The sequence below is a fragment of the Rhincodon typus genome, chromosome 29 (assembly GCF_021869965.1).
Source record: "Rhincodon typus isolate 14 chromosome 29, sRhiTyp1.1, whole genome shotgun sequence".
Classification (NCBI taxonomy): Eukaryota; Metazoa; Chordata; class Chondrichthyes; order Orectolobiformes; family Rhincodontidae; genus Rhincodon; species Rhincodon typus.
Window position 1 is genome coordinate 12,449,372 of NC_063360.1, and position 21,688 is coordinate 12,471,059.

Genomic DNA, 21,688 nt, shown 5'->3' on the forward strand with positions numbered 1-21,688 from the left:
CAGATGCCAGAAAATAATTATTTGCATCAAGATTAGCAGACTACCCAGAAGTGTGGCTGAAGCCAGGATACTGGCCCAGTTTAGAAAATAGGTAATGCTTTGGATACAATAGGGTACGGTTAGGGTTCTGGAAGAATGGAGTTATATTATTGAAAGCTCTTTCTGATGAAATGCTTGCCATTTTATAGCAATTGATAGAATTAAACTAAACCGAAAAAATCATACAGAAGCCTTTTAAAGAAAGGAATGCGCTCATACCATAATAATTCTTTATTGCAATGAAAAGTGTAAATAAGTATGAAGGAAGCACTATGATATAATTACTTGAAACTCTCAACAATTTGCTCATTCTCTCATTTTCATTTCAAATACCTTAACGTCACACATTAGTCACACATTCCTTTGGAACAATTCTGGGCAGACCCACAAACAAAAAGGCAGCTTACAGGTGTATGTTAAATACCACATGGATCAACTCTGATTACAGCAGTTTGCTGTTCAACAAGTTCTGATGTAATTAATATAATAGAAGGTTACAGCTCAATAGCTCTGGTGCATTGCCAGTTATAGTATTTCCCAAAACTCAAGTTTCCTCCCTCTTGCTTGAAAACCCTGACTCCTGCCCGACTACAATTCCACAGGTCTATGAATCTCACATAGGGAGTGTCAACAGGCACTATCTCTAACTCTCAATGCATACCAATGAATATTCCAGCAGGGAAATTATATTGACTAGGTGCATGAACCTGGCAAGCTGAGGGGAATTGTGGCATTCCACCAATCCCACTCCCCTGCCAACTGTCGCAGCTGAGATCAGCTAATTCAGCACAGACCAATGTTAAACAGGGGATCTACCAGCTCATTGATCAGTAACAGATGACAAGCCGTTACCAGCTAAGCCACATTACTTAACAAAAAACAGTAAGCTCGTGAATTATGAAACATCACAACACTGCTAGATTCATTCGCATCAAGTCAAATATAGTTCTTAATCAACACCCTATGCATGTCAAATACCAGAACAAGCATCACATTGCTTTTCAAGGCACCAAAGGTAAATATTCCGAACTGAGGTATTCTCAGAATCTTTTCAAAGCATTTAATTCCAAGCCCTCACCAACCAACACTACGTTCCTTCACTCTCCTACTGAATAACTCCAAAGGGTAACCTCCAAAGGCATTAATTCCACACATCCCCCAGCCATTAATCACATGATCATTCTTCATGTGAACCTAGACAGTCAGAGCTGGTAGTGTGGTCTACTATGTAATGCATCACATCCACCCCAACCCTCATGTCCATAAACGTTCCAGTGGGAGGGACTGAACCCTAACTAGATTTATTCATTTTATAAAGTTTCTGAATGACAAATTCCTCCTCAGAATTAGACACAGCTTTGTTTTTGAATTCCGTCACACTTCAAACTCCTGGGTGTATGTGAATAAAATGTGAACTCAAACAGAGCTGTCCTAAATGAATAAATGTAAACTGCACTATATACTGGCGAGGTGTGGTCCCATGGATGCATGGATGATGTTGCTGGGATGCAAGTTTATGGGCACCGAACCTGGTTATGGGTGCAATTCCACAAGTGCAAGCAGCCCTTCAATAACTTCAAAAAAATTATGCATCCATCAACCATGTGTGCAATTTCTGGCAATAAATCCCTCGATAGCAACCAGGGACAGCAGGCTGATATTTTGTTTTCTTGTTTAGAGACGCTAATTTTAGCACCCAGAGTTGTGCCTTGAATTTTTAAATGTCTATACACAGGTTGTAACTGCCATGTGTATACCCAGAGCAAAACTCAAGAATGGAAATTGAATCTGGATCCTTCATCTTAGGAAGTCACACAGTTAGAAAGGCACCATCACACAAGACCAGGTCATATATACCTCCATAGTCTCTGCATGCCAACGTATATTGTCCCGTATGTGTTTAAACAAAAATATGGTACACTGGTTTGTGTATTACAAGCTATCCCTTAACTTATGCATTTTTAAATAAATCTGTTAGTTAAAATAGTTGAGCCCTTATCCTTAGTAATGATAAAATTAATCAACATGTGTTTCCACATAAATAAAACGATAGAGGTGCTTATAGATGCCATGTGATAACTAGTTCGTGCTGGTGATATGACAGAAGCTTTGGTGCAAACTCCTTGTAACACATATTGCTGCACTGCATCTCAGTGACAGAATCATTGGTACGTAGCACACAGACTTCCTGCCCGAGAGGTTAACTTATTTCTTCCTCTTTCACATTGGCTTGTGGTGCTGCTGCAGCTCTCAGCTCTTAGATAGCACTCAATTCAGTGCAGAGTAGAACAGTTGTGTTAAGTCATCTCTTGAGTGTGTAAATTGAGAATGGTGCCTAATACTATCACGGCACAGCAAACCAAGCCTTGTTAATGTAGAAGCGGTACATCCTGAAATGTTTGAGCTAGTTAGGAGTGATGTCCCTTTTGTTATATGTATATCGGTTGCTCCTGTCCTGTTAGCAGACGGTACGTTGCTGCTGGCATCGTCTTTATGTGTATCTAGAAATGGAGAAACAGTTATCACAGTATAAGTATCCATACCATTTCTAAATCTCTTGTCTTCATGCAAACACAAGTCGTTTTCCAGGCAGTATTGAACCTCAGATTAGAGGGCACAGGTTTGATCTCTGCTTTTAGAATTGTTCAATTGTCCTTAATGCCCTTGTTAGGGATGAGGTTGGAAGGGGATGCAAAACCAGTTTAGTGCCCGTAAGTATGATCAGTGACTCATTCAAACATACGAACAAGAGTAGGCCCCTCAGTCCTTTGAGCATGCTCTGCCATTCAAGAGATCAGGACTGATCTGATTTTAATCTCAATTCTACATTTCTGCACATTCCCAATAATCTTTTATTCTGTTCGTAATCAAGAATCTATCTCCCTCTGCCTTAAAAATATTTAAAGATTTGGCATCCACTGCCTTTTGAGGAAGAGAATTCCAAAGTCTCTCAATCCTCAGAAAAAAAGTTTGCCCATCTCCATTTTTAAACAATGATCCCTAGTTCTAGATTCTCCCACAAGAGGAAATATCCTTTCAAAATCCACCTGGTCAAGTACCTTCAGGATCTTATATGTTTCAATTAAGTCACCTCTGACTCTTCTAAATTTCAATAGGATGCTAGATGGGCCTTTCTCAAGGTCCAACATTCCTTTTGATTTCTTTCAGAGAATGCAAATGCATCATCTCATTAGAACTGGATTGGACAATGGCACTTCCCTGGAAATAGCTAATTCCTGACACTCACTGGCCAAGCTCATTAACGCAACACACCACTTTGAGCAAGAAACCAGTTGTCAGGAGGGCAACAGCAGGGAAAATGACTACTTGCCCAAACCATACCCTCTCAGAAGTTTGCTTTTCTAACATATTGGCTTCAGGTATATGCTTTGAAAGGAAGACTACAATGTTTTAAAAATATGGATTGTTAAATGGCAAAATATTACTTACATGGAATCCAAATTAGTGAAGTACAATTATCCACCATATGGGGATTCCTTGAGTGAATGTTGGTGGATAATTGAGAGATCTAAAACAACGGTCATAGAAGCTTGATACAGTAACACTTGACATGGGAACAAATGCAAGGACAGCATAATTTCTTTGACCTGTTGTCCTAGGGAACTGACGCAAGTTAACGATGACTTAACCATTAATTTAGAATTTTGGTTCCACGCCACTCCTCAACTGCAGTTTCTTTCTAAGGCATACTTTCATGGACTTCAGCGTTCCTTCCTAGTGGCAGGTCATTTAACAGTGGAGGGGGAAATCACAGCCTAAATCAGCTCTACCCTAATGCAATAACCACCTAGGTGCATACTGCATTAAGTCCACTGGACAACGATCATAAGCAGGAAAGGCGACTGATTTTTTGACCTTGCCTAACTAGGACAGATTAACAACAACTGTAGCAACCCTAATACTGACTCAACGTCACACTGGGTTGAGCATGGAGTCACATTACTACTCAATAAACAGAGATAAGACAATTCTTTTAATACCTGCACTGTATTTTTGCCACTTACCTCACCAGTGGCATTTGACAGCCTTTGCACAATCTTATCATGTGGGGTTGCAACAACACTTTGTCCATTTATTTCAATAATGCGGTGTCCTACTCGGATTCCACCTCGCTCTGCAATTCCACCTCTCATGAGACTGTAGATCTGAATCAAGAAGCCAACAGAATACGTAGCAACATTAACTTGTTCGATTATTGAACTGCTGCTGATTTCACATCAAGGCCAATCTTATAGCCTTTAAAATAAAAATTCGGCTCACCTTGTTGCCCTTTCCTTTATTTTCTTCTTTCCCCATTTTTAGGATCTTCTGAGTTTTTCTTTTAATTTGTATTATGATCTTACCAGAGAATTGAATCATTATCTAATGAGCAAACATTTGCAGCACTTCAGGGAAAAGGCAGGGGCGTGGTACTAGGTCAAAAACTCTTGCACAGAACTAGCACTGACATGATGGGCCACATGGCCTGTTACTGTTCTGTAAACATTCTATTTTTGAGAAATTAAAATCAGAAACTTAAAAATAATTTGGTAATGTTTCTTCTCCCTCTGGGTCACCTCAGAGGCTTTTAAGAAGTTTTAATTGTCCAATCAAAAAGCCACAAGATAGTCTTGAATCACATTAGTTAATCTCTGAACGTTCTGAAGCAACAGAATGAAAATGGATCCACTCAGCTGCAGCCAGCTTGGGGAAGGAACACTTGGCTCAAATGAACTTAGACAGGGTACATAAAAGGGGTTAATGCAGATTTCTCATGGGTATTTCAAAAAGCACACATAGCACACACCACAGATGAACAACTCAGCAGATTGGAGAAATTTAAAATAAAACAGGATTTTATAAAACAGGTTGCTCAGGAGTAAGTTTGAGACTGAACTGACTGGCAGGTTCAGATGATGTCAGTGCAGATTTCAATTTCTCGATTAGGTTACAGTCCCTGTAACTCACTCCCAACTCTCATTGGATGTCTAAACCAGTAGTATACAATGACAATGGCGCACAATGCTTGACATAATGGTCTAAAATGAAGATAGTTTAGACAGGGTCAAGTAACTCCTAATGGGCATAGATTAACTGCACAAAACTGCTCCTGATTCAAGACCAATTAGCAATCTGTTAGAAAATAACTGACATAAATGAAATCTTCTGGCAGAAGACTACTTTGAATTCTACTTAAATATATCTGATTGTACTCTATAGTGAAACATTAATATGAAAGGCCATCAGCTTTTCAGGCATAGAAGCCTTACAATACAGCAAAGACAATGCGTGGCTTGCAACTTTTTGAAAGTGCGTGGAGAGCTTTTACACCAGACTAATGATGTGCCATCAAATGTGTAACTGCCCATGTGTAGCTGGATTACAGTGATCACTTTAAATGGCAGTGACCTACCTCTTGCATTGGAGACGCATACTCCACTTTAAAACAGGTAACTTGCTAGGATTGACAAAGAGACGTGAACATGCTGCAAGTACAACCTACCACACAATGCCAGGCCTTCATAAGAATTACAATTTACATAGGAGCGAGAGAGAATGAGAGAAAGGAGAGGGGGAGGGGGAAGGGGAAGGGAGAGAGGAGAGGGAAGGAAGGGGGGGAAGGGAGAGAGGAGACTGGGGGGTAGGTGAGGGAGAGAGGAGGGAGGGGGAGGGAGGAGGGGGGATGGAAGGAAGGTTTATCGCCACTTGTATTCTACAATGAACACCACAGTAAAATACAGTGGTAAACATCATTGGATCATGCTGCAAAACAGCCAATTGACTACTTTTGTTACATTCAGTCATTGTTGTAATACAGGAAACATAGGCAAATTTCCATTCAGCAAGGTCCCAGAAAAGTCAGTAAGATGTTATCTTTATCGATGTAACTAAACATTAACAGAGATCCTAACTTAATTAATAATTAGATATCCTTTCTTGTCAGTGCAAGAGACAGAAAGGATAATGCCACTTAACTTCCCTCAGGAATGCAGGTGAATTCTAAGCTCAATATCATGTGGATAAATTAGATTTGACTCAAACTGACTATCGATCTTAATACTTTCTGTACTACATACAAATTATCTCATCTAACCACGATGAAGCTTCCAGCATCACAATGGCCAGTGCATCTGTTTGGTGCCAAGTTATCAGCTGGAGGACACTAGTTGCTGCTCCCTGCTCTATCAACATTGTATCTCTATCAACACTATCAACAGGAAACAACAATTAAAAGCGACAGTGAAAATAAAACAAGGTAAACAAATGTTTAAAAGTTTGCATTACTTTCCTTCCTTGATACCTGGCATGAGGAAAATGCTGAAATTTTTGTGTTCATTTCTCTCAACTGTGCTAATAGCTTTTCCTACAAAATGGCAGAGCCTGAGAAGCTAGAAATTCCTTTGGGCCTGCTCAAGTAATTTGTGTAAAAATGGTTCACAGTATTTACTTACAATGCCATCCTGTACACTAAATCCAAGCTGGTGCTTTTGATCTGGTCGTTTGATAATTGCTGTGGTGACTGGAGGACAACGTACAATGTTCAGTGTCACTTCAGACTGGTATTTCAAGTCCTTTAAAAGCAGTACGTTAAATGTCAAATAAAAACTGGTGTAAAACAAAAAAGTGTCAAACTAGCAGCAAGATCACTACAAAAACCATGCAAAGTATGCTCAGCATCATTCACCATTCCTTATCTTAATACAGTCACATTGAATAAAAAACACTCTACTTTATAAAAGGATGCAAAGATAAACCTAGCAACTGCAGCCCAGTCTTGGTGATACAAAATCTTTTAAATGTGATAAATATCGACACAGAGTAAAAAAGCAAGTTGTGATGAACCTTCACAAAACTCTGCTTCAACCTTAACTATTGTGTTCTGCCTAATGCTAAGCACTGCTTTTGAGGAGGATGTCAGGTTTTAAAAGAGGTAAAACATTGTTTAAAAAGAGGCACAAAGTTGAAGTGTTTCATGTTGCACTCATCAGACTTTTAAAAGTGACCACAAAAGATTCACATGAAATGCTCTAGCAATGAAGAACTTCAGTTATGTGAATAGAATGGAGGAGGTGGGTGTTGTCCATACAGAAGGTTGAGAGGACATTTGTTAATCGTGTTCAAAATTGAGGGACCTAGACAGAGTAATTACTGTTCTTATGACAGGCTGTCAAGAACCAGAGGACATTCTTAAAGGTGACTGACAGATGAGTCAATGGCAAGATATTAGAGAAAAACCTTTTATACACAGAGTGGTCAGGCACAAGTGGGGCTTTGGAAAGGCTATTACCCAAGTACTCAGAGAAAATTAGGACTACATGGAAAGCATAGAAAAGCGAAATTAATAGCTGCCTTTTGTGTTGTAACCACTTTATCAATCTATTGCACTAAACAGCAGTTATTATCCATTCGCTTAATAATTTATACATTTAGTTGTTTTTCATTGCTTGGCTGAGGTGCAACCTCATGGATGCAGCAAACCACTCTCCTTGCGCTGAAAACTGTACAGCAGCTTCTTTTTCACCATTGGGAGGACTACCAGCGAACCATATCTAATCACGAATACAAAAACAGAATACTATAGAGGTTTCAAATTTGAAACAAAAATGGAAAACACTCTGAAGGTCAAACAAGATTTATGGAGAGACAATCTTAAACATTGTTTCTCCTCCCCATATTCTGCATGATCTGAGTATTTCCAGCATTTTGTGTTTTTATTTCCTGTCATTGTCTGAATGCCAGATACACACACTTATCTAGATGCTGTACTGGATGTCTGTTTGATTTTTCTCTCCCAATATCAGAGCACACAGGACTACTGTAGCAGCCCAACTGTATAGGCAGCTAAGCTTAAATATTGGACTTCCCAATCTGTATGGTTTAGTGTCTAAAAGTGCCTTCCAGGTAGCTGAGGAGTAAACAAACCAGTAAAATCGGTGAGCATGTTTCTCAAATAGTTTGGAGATGTCATGTTGCTCCTTGGTAATACTATCTGAAGACATGGAGTTAGCTGCCACAGATACACTGACAATACCCAGTTCCACCTCTCTCCTTTCCATTGTTCAATCGTCTAAACAGTGTCCATTTCTTTGTCCACTCTTCCAGCCTGTCCATGTCATTCTGCAGCCTCCCACTTCCTCAACTCTACCTGTTCCTCCACCTATATTTGTGTCATCTGCAAACTTGGCAACAATACCCTCAAATCCTTCATCCTGATGGTTAGTGTATAATTTGAACAGCTGTGGCCACAACACTGACCTCTCTGGAATGCCAGTAGTCACCGGCTACCATCCTGAAAAAGATCCCTTTATCCCCACTCTCTACCTTCTGCCAGTCAGTCAATCCTCTATCCATGTCAGTACCTTGTCCCTAACACCAAAGCATTTAATAAAAATCTGATACTTTCTCCTCCCTGCTGAGGACATCGATTTTTGCAATGCAATCCCAGCATGTCAATGCACTTCCAGTACCACACACAATTGGGTAGTTTTTATCTGCAAGCCTAGAAAACAGAATGTCATCTGTCTGTTCAAACACAACTGTGTCTTTGCTTGACATACATAGACTTGCATTTCCTGGTAATGATCATTTGATGAGTCCTTGGATCACTACCCATTCATAGTCCAAGAATGTTAAAATCAATTGCAATTCACTATCACCGTATAGCTTAGACTGAATCCAAGACCTACTTGGTCTGAGCGGCTCAATATCAAAGCCAGCAGGAAATCCAACTGATACTGCTAAGAAAGTTGTACTCAAATGCTTGTATCAATGCATAAAGTTATATTGGAGAAACTGACTACAATTTACAACTAAAGTCATTTATGCTTATGAAACTGTACCTTAAGGCAACAAGATAAATAAAGGAAGTGATGCTCAGAAACTGCAGCGCTGCAGGAATACAGTACCTTGATTATTCCCTGACAGGTGGTAAGTGGTAGTCCAACTAAACTAGTGCCATTTACAGAAATGATTTGGTCACCGATATTCAGCTCTCCTGATCGCTCTGTTGGCCCACCATGCATGAGGTTGGCTATCACCACTGTGGGTAGGATGGAGCCCCAGCCTGACTCCACAATTACAAGGCCAAGGATCTCTCCCTTCGCTTTCTCTATACGGACCTATGTTGAAACCAGAACTGCATTAATTCACTCACATTCACAATGGAAATTTGCTCAGTAAAAACATCACACAGTTTAACTGGCATGAATTCTCAAGTGAGAAGAACTGGGTGGGGGGGAAAAAAACATGATGGGAAACAATTTTCAAGCAGCAGTCTCTCCATCTTCCCAAATTTCTCCCCTCATTTCTTGAGGGCATTCAATTGCTGTTCCACAGGCACTAGCAGCTCTCATGACGATTGCACAGTTTGACTGTGGTCTTGTTAGAAATTTTTCTGCTTTTATCTCAAGTTTATTCTAAAATCGACTACCGCTCCACCACTCTTATGGTTCATGAATCCAAAATGATATTGAATTACACTGGAGCACGATTGTGAGGATCCCCGAGTGAAATAACTTTTTAAAGTTAATTTTTGGGCACTATTGTCTAAAATTCATGTGTAATTACTTCTCTTCCTTACTTACTTTGTTGCCTCTCCCTCTATCAGGGCACAAATTAATGAATACAATGTTTGCTTAAAACTAAGCTAAAAACAACATCAATTCAATACCGCCCATACTAAAAGTCAAAGACTAAGTGGTCTTCAGACACAATTCTAGTCTGTGCTAACAGTCAATTTCAGTAGTAAAATCACTATAACTAGCCTAAGCATCCTGGAAATTATAGACTTGGATTGAGGGAAAGAGGTCGACCTACGAATTTATTCCTGATTACTACATAGTGGCCCTTGGTAGTAGGTTAATGCAAGAAAGGAATCGTCAGTTTTGGCTGGAACACACCACTCACTAGAAGACTGTATGCTCACAAACAATGAACAAACATTTCAGCAGGGAGTGGAAGTCACCTACATCGTGGATGAATAAATAATCAAAAGCCAGCGCCTCCAGGACAGACGCAGAGAAAAACTGGTAACCCAAATTTTTAAGATGATTTTGGTAACACATAATAGTAATAAAACATTACCAAGACTCCTTCCACCAGTTATTTTTTACAAACCAAAATTTCCCTCCCCAGGTATTCTCAAACAGCCTCTTAACATTGAAACAGGTATAACCACATTTTTAAAAACTGAAAGAACTGCGGATGCTGTAAATCAGGAACAAAAACAAAGTTGCTGGAAAAGCTCAGCAGGTCTGGCAGCATCTGTGAAGGAAAAAATAGAGTTAACGTTTCGGGTCCGGTAACCCTTCCTCAGAACCACATTTTTATTCACTTCACTTTCACATCAGATGCTCACCTCTTTGGAGTTCTCTGACTTGGAAAAATGCACAAGATCCCCATTGTAAAATTCTGTGTCAAGTAAATCATTGTATTCATTAGGACTCAGATCCGCAGGGTTGATACCATTAGCATTCAGAAACTGCTGGTACGCCACAGTGAAAGCTTGGCCTATCGCTTGTGCGATAAGTGATGCCTGCAAGCAAAGGCAGAAAACTAAGTTTTTGCTCAAGAAGGACACGTTGGATGTTCAGTTAATACTGCAACAGATATAGGTGGATCATTAAATGGGATGTGTTCAAGCATACTTGCATACAGGTGCTTTACAGGAGTTCTGGAACAAATTCACCAGTTTTTTGTGCTAAGTACTTGCAAAATCAACACTTACCTTGTTTTAACCAAATAAAATCAGCACTACTGCTATGGTTAAAAAAAAGCACGAATATAAAGCAATGTAAATTAAACACTGCTAAGCAGTAAATACAAGACTCCCACAAGTCAAACTGCAAGAATGTCCTCTAGTCCTGAGACCATTGTTTAAAGATCTATGCTACTCACATCTTCTGATTCAAAGACATGGCATATCATCTTGTACTCTCGCTTTCCAGCAGGTGAGTTCCTGGTCTCCTGGTCTGGCAATTTACGTGGCATTCGTCGACGAGCCATGAAAACTATTGTAGTTCCAATATCTGCAATGTACGAAATGGTCTGTAGAGGGTGATCCATCAGGGCTTCCTACAGTAACAGGGATTTGATTTGTAATAAACCAATGATACAGGCCTGCAATCAGTTGTCATAGAGAGTAAATATTTTTCAATTAAAGATGGGGCTGTTCAGCTCTACCACTGGGATTTCAGTAAGTCTACAGGCATTTGAAAATTTCATTATCTACTTAAACTTTCTAAAAACAAACCTGTAAAATAACCATTGACTTCTTTCATTGCTTGGGTTGAGGGGGAGCAACGAGAGACATTTTTTGGACTGCACAATGCAACCTACATTTCTGTGCACAATCAGAAGCACAATGTTTCTGATGGGATGCCAATCATAACCTCAACTGTTCTCTCATGAGTAAACACAGTCACAGAGTCATACAGCACAGAAACAGACCCTTCTGTCCAACTCATCCATGCCGAACAGACATCCCAATCTGACTTAGTCCCATTTGCCAGCATTTGGCCCTTAATCCTCTATTTGAAGAACTAATGTAAAGCACTGGAAGACTTGCTTTGTTTTATTTGGTTGGGAGATTTGGATAGCATTGGCTGAGCCAGCATCTATTTATGAAAATTTAGTTGCGGTGAGCTGTCTTCCTGAATCTTGGGGCAAACACACTGTGCTGTCAGGAAGGCAGTGCCACCATTATGACCCACAACAGTGAAGGAATAGTGATATATTTCCAAGCCAAAATCCTGCGTGCCTTATAAAGGAACTTGAAGGTGGTGTTGTTTCCATGCAGTTGCTGACCTCATCCTTCCAGGTGGATGGGGTCACAGGTTTGGAAGGTGCTGTCAAAAGGACCCTAGGTGGGTTGTTGCACCTCTTACATGGTATACACTGCTGACTGTGCACCAGTGGTGGACAGAATGAATACTGAAGGTGGCAGATGGAGTGCAAATCAAACAAGCTGCTTTGTTCTGGATCGTGTCAACCTTCGTGAATGTTGTCCAGGCAGGTTCAGGATTTTCCATCACATTCCTGACATGTGCCTTGCCGACAGTGGACAGGCTTTGGGGAGATATGAAGCAAGCTACTTGCCACAGAAATCAGCTCTGAGCTGTTCCTATAGCCATAGTATGTACATGGCTGGTCCAGTTCAATTTCCGGTCAATGGTAACCCAGACGACATTGATAGTGGAGGATTCTGTGATGCCAGTGCTATTGGATATCAAGAAGGTGATGGTTAGATTCTCTCTTGTTGGAGAAGGTTTTTGCATGGCATGAATTTGGTTTTGCCATTTATCAACATACCTAGATCCTGTTGGCTGTTTCAATAACTGAAGTGTCGAATTATGTTGAATATTGAATGCGCCCACTTCTAACGATAAAGGGCAGCTCACTGTTGAACTAGCTGATGTAGGTTGAACTTAGGACACTACCCTGAGGAACCACTTCAGCATTATCTGGGTATTACGATGATTAACTTGCAATAATCAAAACCGTCATTCTTTGTGCTAGACATTGCTCCAACTAGTGGAGAGTTTTCCCTCAATTCCCATTGACTCTGGTGTTACTTGGGCTGCTTGATACTACACTTGATCAAATGATGCCTTTTTGCAATGACACTCAGACTCCTCTCACCTCACCACTGGAGCAGAAACCAAAGACCCAACTTATGGACCATCAGTTTGAAGCTAGGAAAGAGGGCCAAGGAAAAGGTATATAGATTATGGATGAAGATCTGTAAAAACTATATAGTTTCAAGTATCTGGGCTCAATGGTGGCAGGAAATGGAAGTTTGGAAATGTAAACCAACAACCAATTAGCTCTGGTTGGAGTAATTGGAAGAAGTGCAGTAGAGTGTTTTATAAAGAAATTTATTGTTGAAACCAAAAGGAAGAATTTACAAGAAAGCTGTGAGACTCATTGTTATATAGTGCATTAACATGGGAAACATCAAGTAGAGAGGGATAACAACTGGATACTAGTAAGATGTGAATTCTAAGATCGATAGATTAATGAGAAAACACAAAATCAGGAACCAGCGTATTAAGTAATCATTGAAGATTGTGGAAGTATTAAAGAAAATAGTTAACTGTAGTTAAGTAGCCAGTTAAATGATACAGTCATGTGTGGTGGAGTAAAACAGGAAATGTAGTGAGCTGACTGATTGAGATGGGACTGCCAGAAATAAGGAACTGACCAAGACCAAATGGGAAAGTGCAGCAGTAGGAGTTTCACAAACGATAGAGTTGAATGAGAAATAGACTTGGATAGGATGAAATGGAGTAGAGTGATCAACCAGCATTGTGATGACCAAAAGTAAAATAGCAGAAGCTGAGAAAAGTACATCTTATACCCTAGGTATATTGCTAAATAGTTAATCCTTCTGTTACCTGTGTTTCTGCATTTAGTACTTTAATTCGCTGTGTTGATATGAACAGATCCACTGCGGTCATTGGCTGTGACTCTCCTTCTGGTGCCTGATGAATAAACAAAGATAGCTACTTCATCTGTATGCCCAATATTTCCTCTTACAAATTGCTCTGCTCCATTGGAGTTTTCAGGTAGCAGGAGCTACATTTCATAGTTGATTTTGGCAATGTGTACAACTGAGAGACATTGCAAAACAAAACCAAATGGTTCCTTGATGACCATATCATGTTTTTTATGCAGTGAACAGCAGAAAGAATGTGGGAACCTGATTTCTTTTACATTATCTCCCTAACCAGGGACACAGAGGGCAGCTCTGGTGCAGAGAGTCCTCACTTAATGTTGTGGGTGTATTCCTGAAAATAGAGACTTGTAAGTGAAACACAGGCTCCCAGGAAAACCGCTAAAACTGGCGATAGGATACTTTCAACATTTCTTGCACAGAAAAAAAACGTACAAGTTCAAATATCATACCGTATACATGTAGTACTGTGCATTCCTAATGGAAATAATAGATAAAACACTTAATTTCAAAGAAATACTGCATAATTAGGTCTAATAAGACCTTTCTCACTAGAAAACAACAATAAGTTTAAACATACTAAGCCTAAAACATAGGTTTAAATGCTGTTCATTCCCAATGTCTACACCCATAAGCAAGAGTCTTTACATTAAAATGAATGTCAAATTATAAAATATATGTATATACATAAATCAAGTTTTATTGTACATCTTATGCTTGAATAAATTAACATTACAGTCACCTATAGTGGTTTTAGAATGATAGAGCTCCATCAAGTGGCAGAAGTTGGTTGGTACAGGCAGCTGCTGAATTCTCAGAACTACCTGCAGGGACCAACTTCTCCCCATGGAGCCAGAAGAGAAGTAGCAGCTAAGGAGATGGTGGCAAAGGCAGTGCGAAATTTAAAGGTACGAAAAGAGGGCAGGAACAGGAGTTATTGAGAAGAGAGACTGGCATAAAGGGCAGGAGCAGACCAAGGCCAGGGAACCACACAGAGAGGGACCATAGTCCCCAGTGGACACAATTGGCACTGGGGACTTCAAAAGTGGGAATGGATGGTGGAAATGAGAGTTTGTTCTTTTTGAGGGTGGAGGGGTGAATTGCAGGGAAAATGAGGAATTCCAAGAGTGGGAGTGGGAGTGTTGGTGGTGGGGGGGTTCCATTTGAGTTGGTGGCCCACAGAAGAGGATCTCTGGGCCCAACAAAATTAGAAGTGAGGTAAACAAACAGGAGGCTGGAAGAGCACAGCAAGCCAGGCATCACCTGGAGGAAAGGAGAAGTCAACATTTTGAGTAATATCCTTCTTCAGGACTGGATGTGGGGGTAGGGGGAGCTGCAGATAAAGAGAGAGGCGGAGGGTGGCAGCGGAATGGTGGTGATAAGTGGACACTGGTAGTAGGTACAACCTGGTTGGTCAATGGGAGGTTGGTGGCTGGAAAGGAGGGGAGGAAGTGGGGCTGAAAAGGGAGCCGGGGGATGGGTGGGAAGGTTATTTGAAATTGAAGAACTCAATGTTGAGCCATCCGGGCTGTAGAGTGTCCAGGCAGAAGATAAGGTGTTGATCTTCAAATTTGCATTGAGTCGTTGCGACACTGGAGGGAGGCCGAGGACGGGGGAGTGGGGGGTTGAAATTGGCAGCGACTGCCTGTAACGGGCTAAGAGAAGATATTTGACAAAACTGTCACCTAGCCTACGTTTGGTCTCACCGATGTAGAGAAGATTGCATCAGGTGCTCTTGATGCAATAGACTAGATTGCAGCAGATGCAGGTGAAGCTCTGTCTCACTTGTAAGGGCTGGTTAGGGCCCTGGATGGAGGTGAGGGAGGTGATGTGTGGGCTGGTGTTGCATCTTTTACAGTTACAGGGGAAGGTACCAGACGGGTTGGAGTGGTTGGTGGGGATTGTGGTGCGAACTAAAGAGTGGTGAAGGGAACGGTCCTTGCGGAAAGCAGAGAAGGGTGGGGAGTGGAAGATGTGCCAGGTGGTGGGGTCTAATTGGAGTTGGCAGAAGTGCTTGAGGATGATACATTGGATGAGGAGGTTGATGGGTGGGAAGTGAAACTTGTAACATCAAGATGATGTATTGACACCACTGTATTAATAATATTACAGCAGAACAACATTAAATCAGTCAATGCTAAGGGAGGGCTTATTGTATCACATCCAAGATCAGTTAAAAGTACAGTTTAAGTAGCAAACCACCAGCAACCTCTTGGTCTGCCTGACCGATATCACAAAGAACACAGCAGAAGAATGCTGCTCTAACTTCAAGTGAATAGTTTACCACATTGCAAACTGCTGACATTAAAAAATATGCTCAAAAGAAATATTAATTGGAATACTTTTCACAAGTACCTTTATCCTCCCCACTGCTTCCTGTGCTTGTGACATTCGAACATTAGTTGATGGATTTTTGTCAGAGAACAGCTGTGTTGATCCAAGGTAACTTGCTGCAAATATGATTCCATCAAGAAGATCCTCAGAATCACAGGGCCCTGACACTTCACGGGGATAAAGAACAAAAGCACTATTACATGTTATTACATTTCAAAACATTCATCTCACCCTCTTGAATATACAAGGTATGGATTCTGTAGATACTGGTTGTCCTCCAGTACCTGCCCTTACGAATATGCTTAATGTGTTAGTGCAATAAATGGCACCAGAGTCTCTGACCTTAAAGCCCATTACACCCAAACCTGAAAGGTCTTCAACTGAAATCAACACAAACATACTTTCCACCAGGAATTGGTGGGTAATGATTAGAAGCAGGAAGTCTAACTTCCATCTCCTCCCTCTCAAACCCAGAAGATGCTAAGGCAAATTGCGGAAGCCTGTGGAAATCACCCAAATTATCATTGACCAAGAACTTGACATCTTGTCTGATTAAATTTGCTACTTTTTTGGATAAACAATTTATGGTCGATCCAGTGAACAGCACGAGATGAAATGTTAAGCTGAGAGTACGTATGCTCCCTTGTTTCAGCACCCATAAGATGTAGCACCAGAATGAGCCGTTTGACCCATCAGACCTGCTCTGACATTCAATGAGATCACAGCTGATCTGATAATCTCAAACTCCATTTTTTGTCTCATCCTTATAACCGTTGAATCCCTTATTGAATTAATTAACTAACAAACTAGAATTAACCTAGTGAACTTCCTCTTGACTGCTTCCAATACCAGTAAATCTTTCCCTAGGTAGGGGACTAAAACCGTTCGCCTATGGCATTAAGTGAACAACAGTAGTTGAGTTCTCCCAGTGCCATGGGTATGAACTAACCTTTGAGTAACAACACTAAAACAGATTCTCTGGTCATTATTATATTGCAGTACTGCATCTAGGGTCTTGCTCTGCACAAAGTTAGTGTTGTGTTTGGTATATTACAACAGTGTCAGTTTTGAGATGTTCTGAAGTTGTAACAGGTTCCATATCAATGTATTTCTGTCCTTTTTCTTGTTGAACCTGACTCACTGTACAGTACATTTAGGCAGATATTTGAAGATTACCTTCTTTAAATGCAGGATAAGAAAATTTCTTCCTCGGCTGTAATTTAAAAAAATGAAGACTTTTAATAACAAAGTAAATGTAAACATATTCTTTCAAAATATTTGAGGTGGTTTAACTGGTTCTTTTTGAACACAGACATAAAAACAATTCTGTCTGAATCCTTGGTTCAACGGTAAATAAACTGCTTCTATGTTGCTGAGTCATGTGAAAGATGCTTCCTAAGCAGAATCTGCTGGAATCAGTTAGGACACCAAATAGGTGCAAGGTTCAGTCACTATTTCACTCCCTTTCACTTCCTGCTCGAATGCAGGAACACCACCCCACTTCTCAGAACATCTTCAAATATGATATAAACTGGCTTTGCAAGCAATTTAAAGCAATAACCATCTACATCTCCTGTGTGGTACTCTTTACAAGGTATATCACGAATCCTCAAAATGCCTACATTTACTTTGACTCCAATCCCACGAGGAATATGTAGCTGGGGCAAACATCATGTATATGTTGAAGAGACGGCTGGATATATAGATGAGGGAATAGAAGGTTATAGTGATAAGGGAAAATAAAGGGAGGTGAGATGCACCTGCATAAACCTGTGTGGCTGAATGCCTGTTTATGTGCTGTAAATACTGTTAACGTTATTCTAGTTGATCTTCTCTGCACCTTCTTTGTAGTTGTAACATTATATTCTACATTCTATTACCCTGAGGTACTTATGTAAGATATGATTTGTCTGGATAGCATGCAAAACAATACTTTTTTTAAAACTGTATCTTGATACGTGACAATAATAAATCAAATCAAACTCATACGTTTCCTCCCACAGTCCAAAAGTGTGCAGGGTAGGTGGATTGGCTATGCTAAATTGCCCATAGTGCCCAGGAATGTTTAGGTTAGGTGGGTTAGATATGGAAAATACAGAGGTAGGGGAATGGGTCTGGGTGGGATGCTCTTCAGAGGGGCAGTGTGGACTTGTTGGGCTGAATGGCCTGTTTCCATACTGTAGGGATTCTATGATTGAATGGCGTAGTTCTGTTCCTATTTCTTAAACTTGCATGTCATTGTGTAATATTCTTTTGAGATTGATTTTCCTTACCTGACTATCATGCTCACGGATACTGCTTTCTGTGTGGCAAGCAGCTCGACTTGGCGTATCAGCATGCTCAACAACATCTTCAGGAAGAAAGGATTTGCTAATATTCTCAACTTCTTCTTTTAACTCTTTAATGGCTAAAGACAAAGCCTCTCCCTCTCTCCTCCAGTCTTTCTTCAGCCTATATAATGATTCACAATCTAAAGAGCTCGAGTCATCATTTGCCCCAAAACTACCTGCACATAAATCAGCAGTCTGTTGGTGCTGGAGCTTTCTATCAGTGTTTTCCACAGATTGACCAAACACGTTCCCAGATGAAACTTCTCTTAAGGTTGTGTTGTTTTTAACAGTTCCTTCGGGAGCATGACTCAATACCTTCACAGCCTGGTCACCACATTCAACATGGTTAAGGACACCAGACTTTGAACCTGGATAGCTTACTTCGTTTAGTTCGCTGCCATGATGAAGCCGATCTTTCATTTCATTTCTTCTAGGTCTCTCAGTCGACATTAAAGGCTCATGACTCATCTCAGTCAAAACATCCTGATGGTTAATTGTGTCAAATAATTGCCTGTCATCATTGGTCAATGAATCACTTTCAGCACATGTTGTTAGTTTGCCACCGCTTTCTAAACTATAACCATCCAACAGTTTTGCTTTGCTTCCCAAGGTCACCGTACCCTGCTCATAGAGGCGTAACTGACTCAAAAGCAATTTGATCTGACAGTGATCATCATCTTGAAGATCTGAAGTCTTTTCTATGTTGTCAGTTTCTGAACTTAAATCTATCACACCATTTCGAATCAAATTGTTTTCTGAATCTGTCATTAGGTCTGACAAGTACACAGAAGCACTACCTCCTTCACTCAATGTGTTTTCGAGTTCCACAATGTCCACAAAGTTGTCTTTCTCGGTAACATCTTTGCTCAAAAGCGCACAGCGCTCATCACCATTAAAATCTTCCTCCAGGGTCTCTCCATTAGCATCCCAGCTGCAATGGTTTTCCAGAGAAACATCTTTATCAACCTCGGCTTGAATACTTTCCACATTGACTTCATCGTTTTCCAGTTCTTGATCACCCATCCTAACGCCGTTCATACGTTGGCTTGAAGTCAGTGGGGGGTTATCAATCTCAGTGATACCTTCCTGCCTGTTCATGTTAACCTCCTATTACCATTATTTGTCCGGGATAAGTAAAACATCTAAATTAAGCATGTCCTGTTACGGGTGGGGGAAGAGTGAATCTAATAAAGGTATAAATTTACAAGGAAACCCGCTCACTCGGCTCAGGGGTGTGGGCTCCTCTATTACAGTGAATGCCAGTCACTTGTCTGGATGCAGACAGCCCAGTCCCGCTACGAAGTCAACCCCGGCCCTGCCTGACAGGGCTACCCTGCAGGGGGAGCGACTCGAGCAGCCGAATCACCATCCAATTCCGGGGCTGCCGTTACTGGAAAGTCCGAGGCCGCGGTCTGAACAAGTTCGCGGCTGCTCCCGTTCGGCGCTGAGCGTCAATCCAGCGGGTCGGACACGGACCCCGAGTTCCCCCTGAGCTGCGGGCCGGACCCCCAAGTCTGAAAGCCCAGAAAAGCCTGAAACACTAGGCCCAATTCCGGCGTCGAAGCTTACATCCGACGTCAGCCGCAGTTTGCGTGACGACATCACCCCGCGGTCCGGCGTCAGTCACGTGTCCTCTTTCCCTTCTTCCCTCCACTGAGGCAGAATCTTCATATATCAGCTTCTGAGAAATAAACGCTGCTCCACACTTTAAATAATTAAAATTACAGGGAATGCTGGAGATCTGATAGTAAATGAAAATAGAAGGCTTATCAGCAGGTAAGGATTGGAGAGCTGAGGGGAAGTTGCCAACACTCCAGGATTGACCTGAAGTCCCCAGGAATTTGGGGTCAAACTCAATAAGACAAATTAAGTATTGTCCAGTTGAACACTTTCACTTACTACTTTGGAGATGGAAGAAAAGTGTTCAGTCAAGAACTATTCATGTAATGAAAAGTCTAGAGTTACAGAGGTCTACGTGGGGAAAGACCCTTGGCACATTGAGTCAGCACGTCAAAAAAAAACCACTGAACTGTTCTAATGTCATTGTCCAGCACTTAGGCCTTGTATGCCTTGGCATAGCAAGTGCACGTCTAAATACTTCTTAAAGGTTATGAGGGTTTTTGCTGTTATCACTTACAGGCTGTGAGTACCAGATTCCTGCCATGCTCTGGTGAAAAAGGTTTTCCTCACATCTCCTCCAAACTTCTTGCCCATTACCTTGAGTCTACACCGCACCCCCATCATTGATATCTCCGTCAAAGGGAAATGTTTCTTCCTATGCATTCTGCCTGTACTCCTTATAATCTTATACATCTCAATCATGTTGCCTTACCCCCTCCAACACCACCAAGACTCTTCCGCTCCAGGGAAAACAACCCCAGTCTATCCAAGATAACAAGGTGCAGAGCTGGATGAACACAGCAGGCCAAGCAGCATCAGAGGAGCGGGAAGGCTGATGGTTCAGGCCTAGACCCTTCTTCATTTCTTGGCCTGCTGTACATCCAGCTCTACACCGCTCTACACCTTGTTACCTCCGATTCTCCAGCATCTGCAGTTCCTACTACCCCAGTCTATCCAATCTCTTTTGATAACTAAAAGTCTCCATCCCAGGCCACATCCTGGTAAGTCAACATGCACCCTCTCCAGAGTGGTCACACCTTCCTATAATGTGGATTCCAGAACTGCACACAATACTTCAGGCAATGCACCCGGAATGGTAGATGCATCAGTGGTGCACTTACGGAAATGTGGAGATTGGAGGAATGAGGGCTGTGGCCTAACCAACATTTTATACAGTTCCAGCATAAGCTCCTGGCTCTTAAATGTTTTGCCTTGGCTAATAAAGGCAGGTATAACATTTGCTTTCTTAAACCCTTAATTTATCTGTTCAACGTTAAGGCACCAGTGGACATGCACAACAAGGCTCTCCTGATCCATGATGTGCCCTTGTTTCTCTAGTCCAACAGCATCGCCTCAAACTTATCTGGATTGAATTCCATTTGCCACTAATCAACCCTTCCGCCCAGCTGGTACAAATGCTCCTGTAATCTAAGGCTATCCTCCTCTCTATTTACCACTGCAGCAATTTTCACATCAGGATGTTTGGCAATGCACCCGGAATGGTAGATGCATCAGTGGTGCACTTATGGAAATGTGGAGATTGGAGGAAGGAGGGCATGTGATGAAAACTCCTGGAATACAGGAGCAATCAGAGTTGGCAACCCTGGAGAAAGCAAACAGGGAAGCAGATCTCCCTCTTTCCCTTAGTGTTTGGTTCCATAGCATCAGAAAAGAATTTGACACTTCCACTAAAAATCCTTCCTCAGACTGGTCATTGAAGAGTCATTGAATGGTCTGCATCCAAAATTGTAACCTGTATCTTATTTTCCCATTACTTTGGCAGAGAGGCATGGGATATGAAGCAGAGGTACAGTAAGGGGTGATGCACAGACAAGTATAGAGGAAAAACCAAGTCAGTCTGGAACGCAGAGCATAAACTGTCAAGTTATGGCACAAGTGAGCATGGGAAAGC

General features: G+C 41.3%; 1 protein-coding gene across 2 annotated transcripts; it reads right to left on the reverse strand.

Annotated features, from left to right (window-relative positions):
• Positions 1 to 255: 255 nt before the first annotated feature.
• si:ch73-40i7.5 (amyloid-beta A4 precursor protein-binding family A member 1) lies at positions 256 to 19,778 on the reverse strand. Of its 2 annotated transcripts, XM_020529913.2 has the most exons (10): positions 18,100 to 19,777; positions 17,003 to 17,039; positions 15,848 to 15,993; positions 13,434 to 13,520; positions 10,936 to 11,112; positions 10,397 to 10,573; positions 8,946 to 9,158; positions 6,492 to 6,611; positions 4,065 to 4,205; positions 256 to 2,540 (listed from the first exon to the last, which is right to left on the reverse strand). In XM_020529913.2, the coding sequence occupies exons 1-10, from the start codon at positions 19,252 to 19,254 to the stop codon at positions 2,469 to 2,471; spliced, it is 2,325 nt and encodes a 774-aa protein (XP_020385502.1). In that variant the 5' UTR covers positions 19,255 to 19,777; the 3' UTR covers positions 256 to 2,468. The 2 variants fall into 2 exon arrangements, with proteins under 2 accessions (XP_020385502.1, XP_048470066.1); XM_048614109.1 differs by lacking the exon at positions 8,946 to 9,158 and having other exon boundaries at positions 18,100 to 19,778.
• Positions 19,779 to 21,688: the final 1,910 nt, after the last annotated feature.

Coding starts and splice junctions, on each gene's coding strand:
- si:ch73-40i7.5 (XM_020529913.2), bottom strand. CDS start 19,254: ATGAACAGGCAGGAAGGTATCACTGAGATTGATAACCCCCCACTGACT. Junction 9,159..10,396: donor AGTCAGAGAACTCCAAAGAG/GTGAGCATCTGA, acceptor GTTTCAACATAG/GTCCGTATAGAGAAAGCGAA. Junction 4,206..6,491: donor TTAGTGTACAGGATGGCATT/GTAAGTAAATAC, acceptor TTCTTGATTCAG/ATCTACAGTCTCATGAGAGG.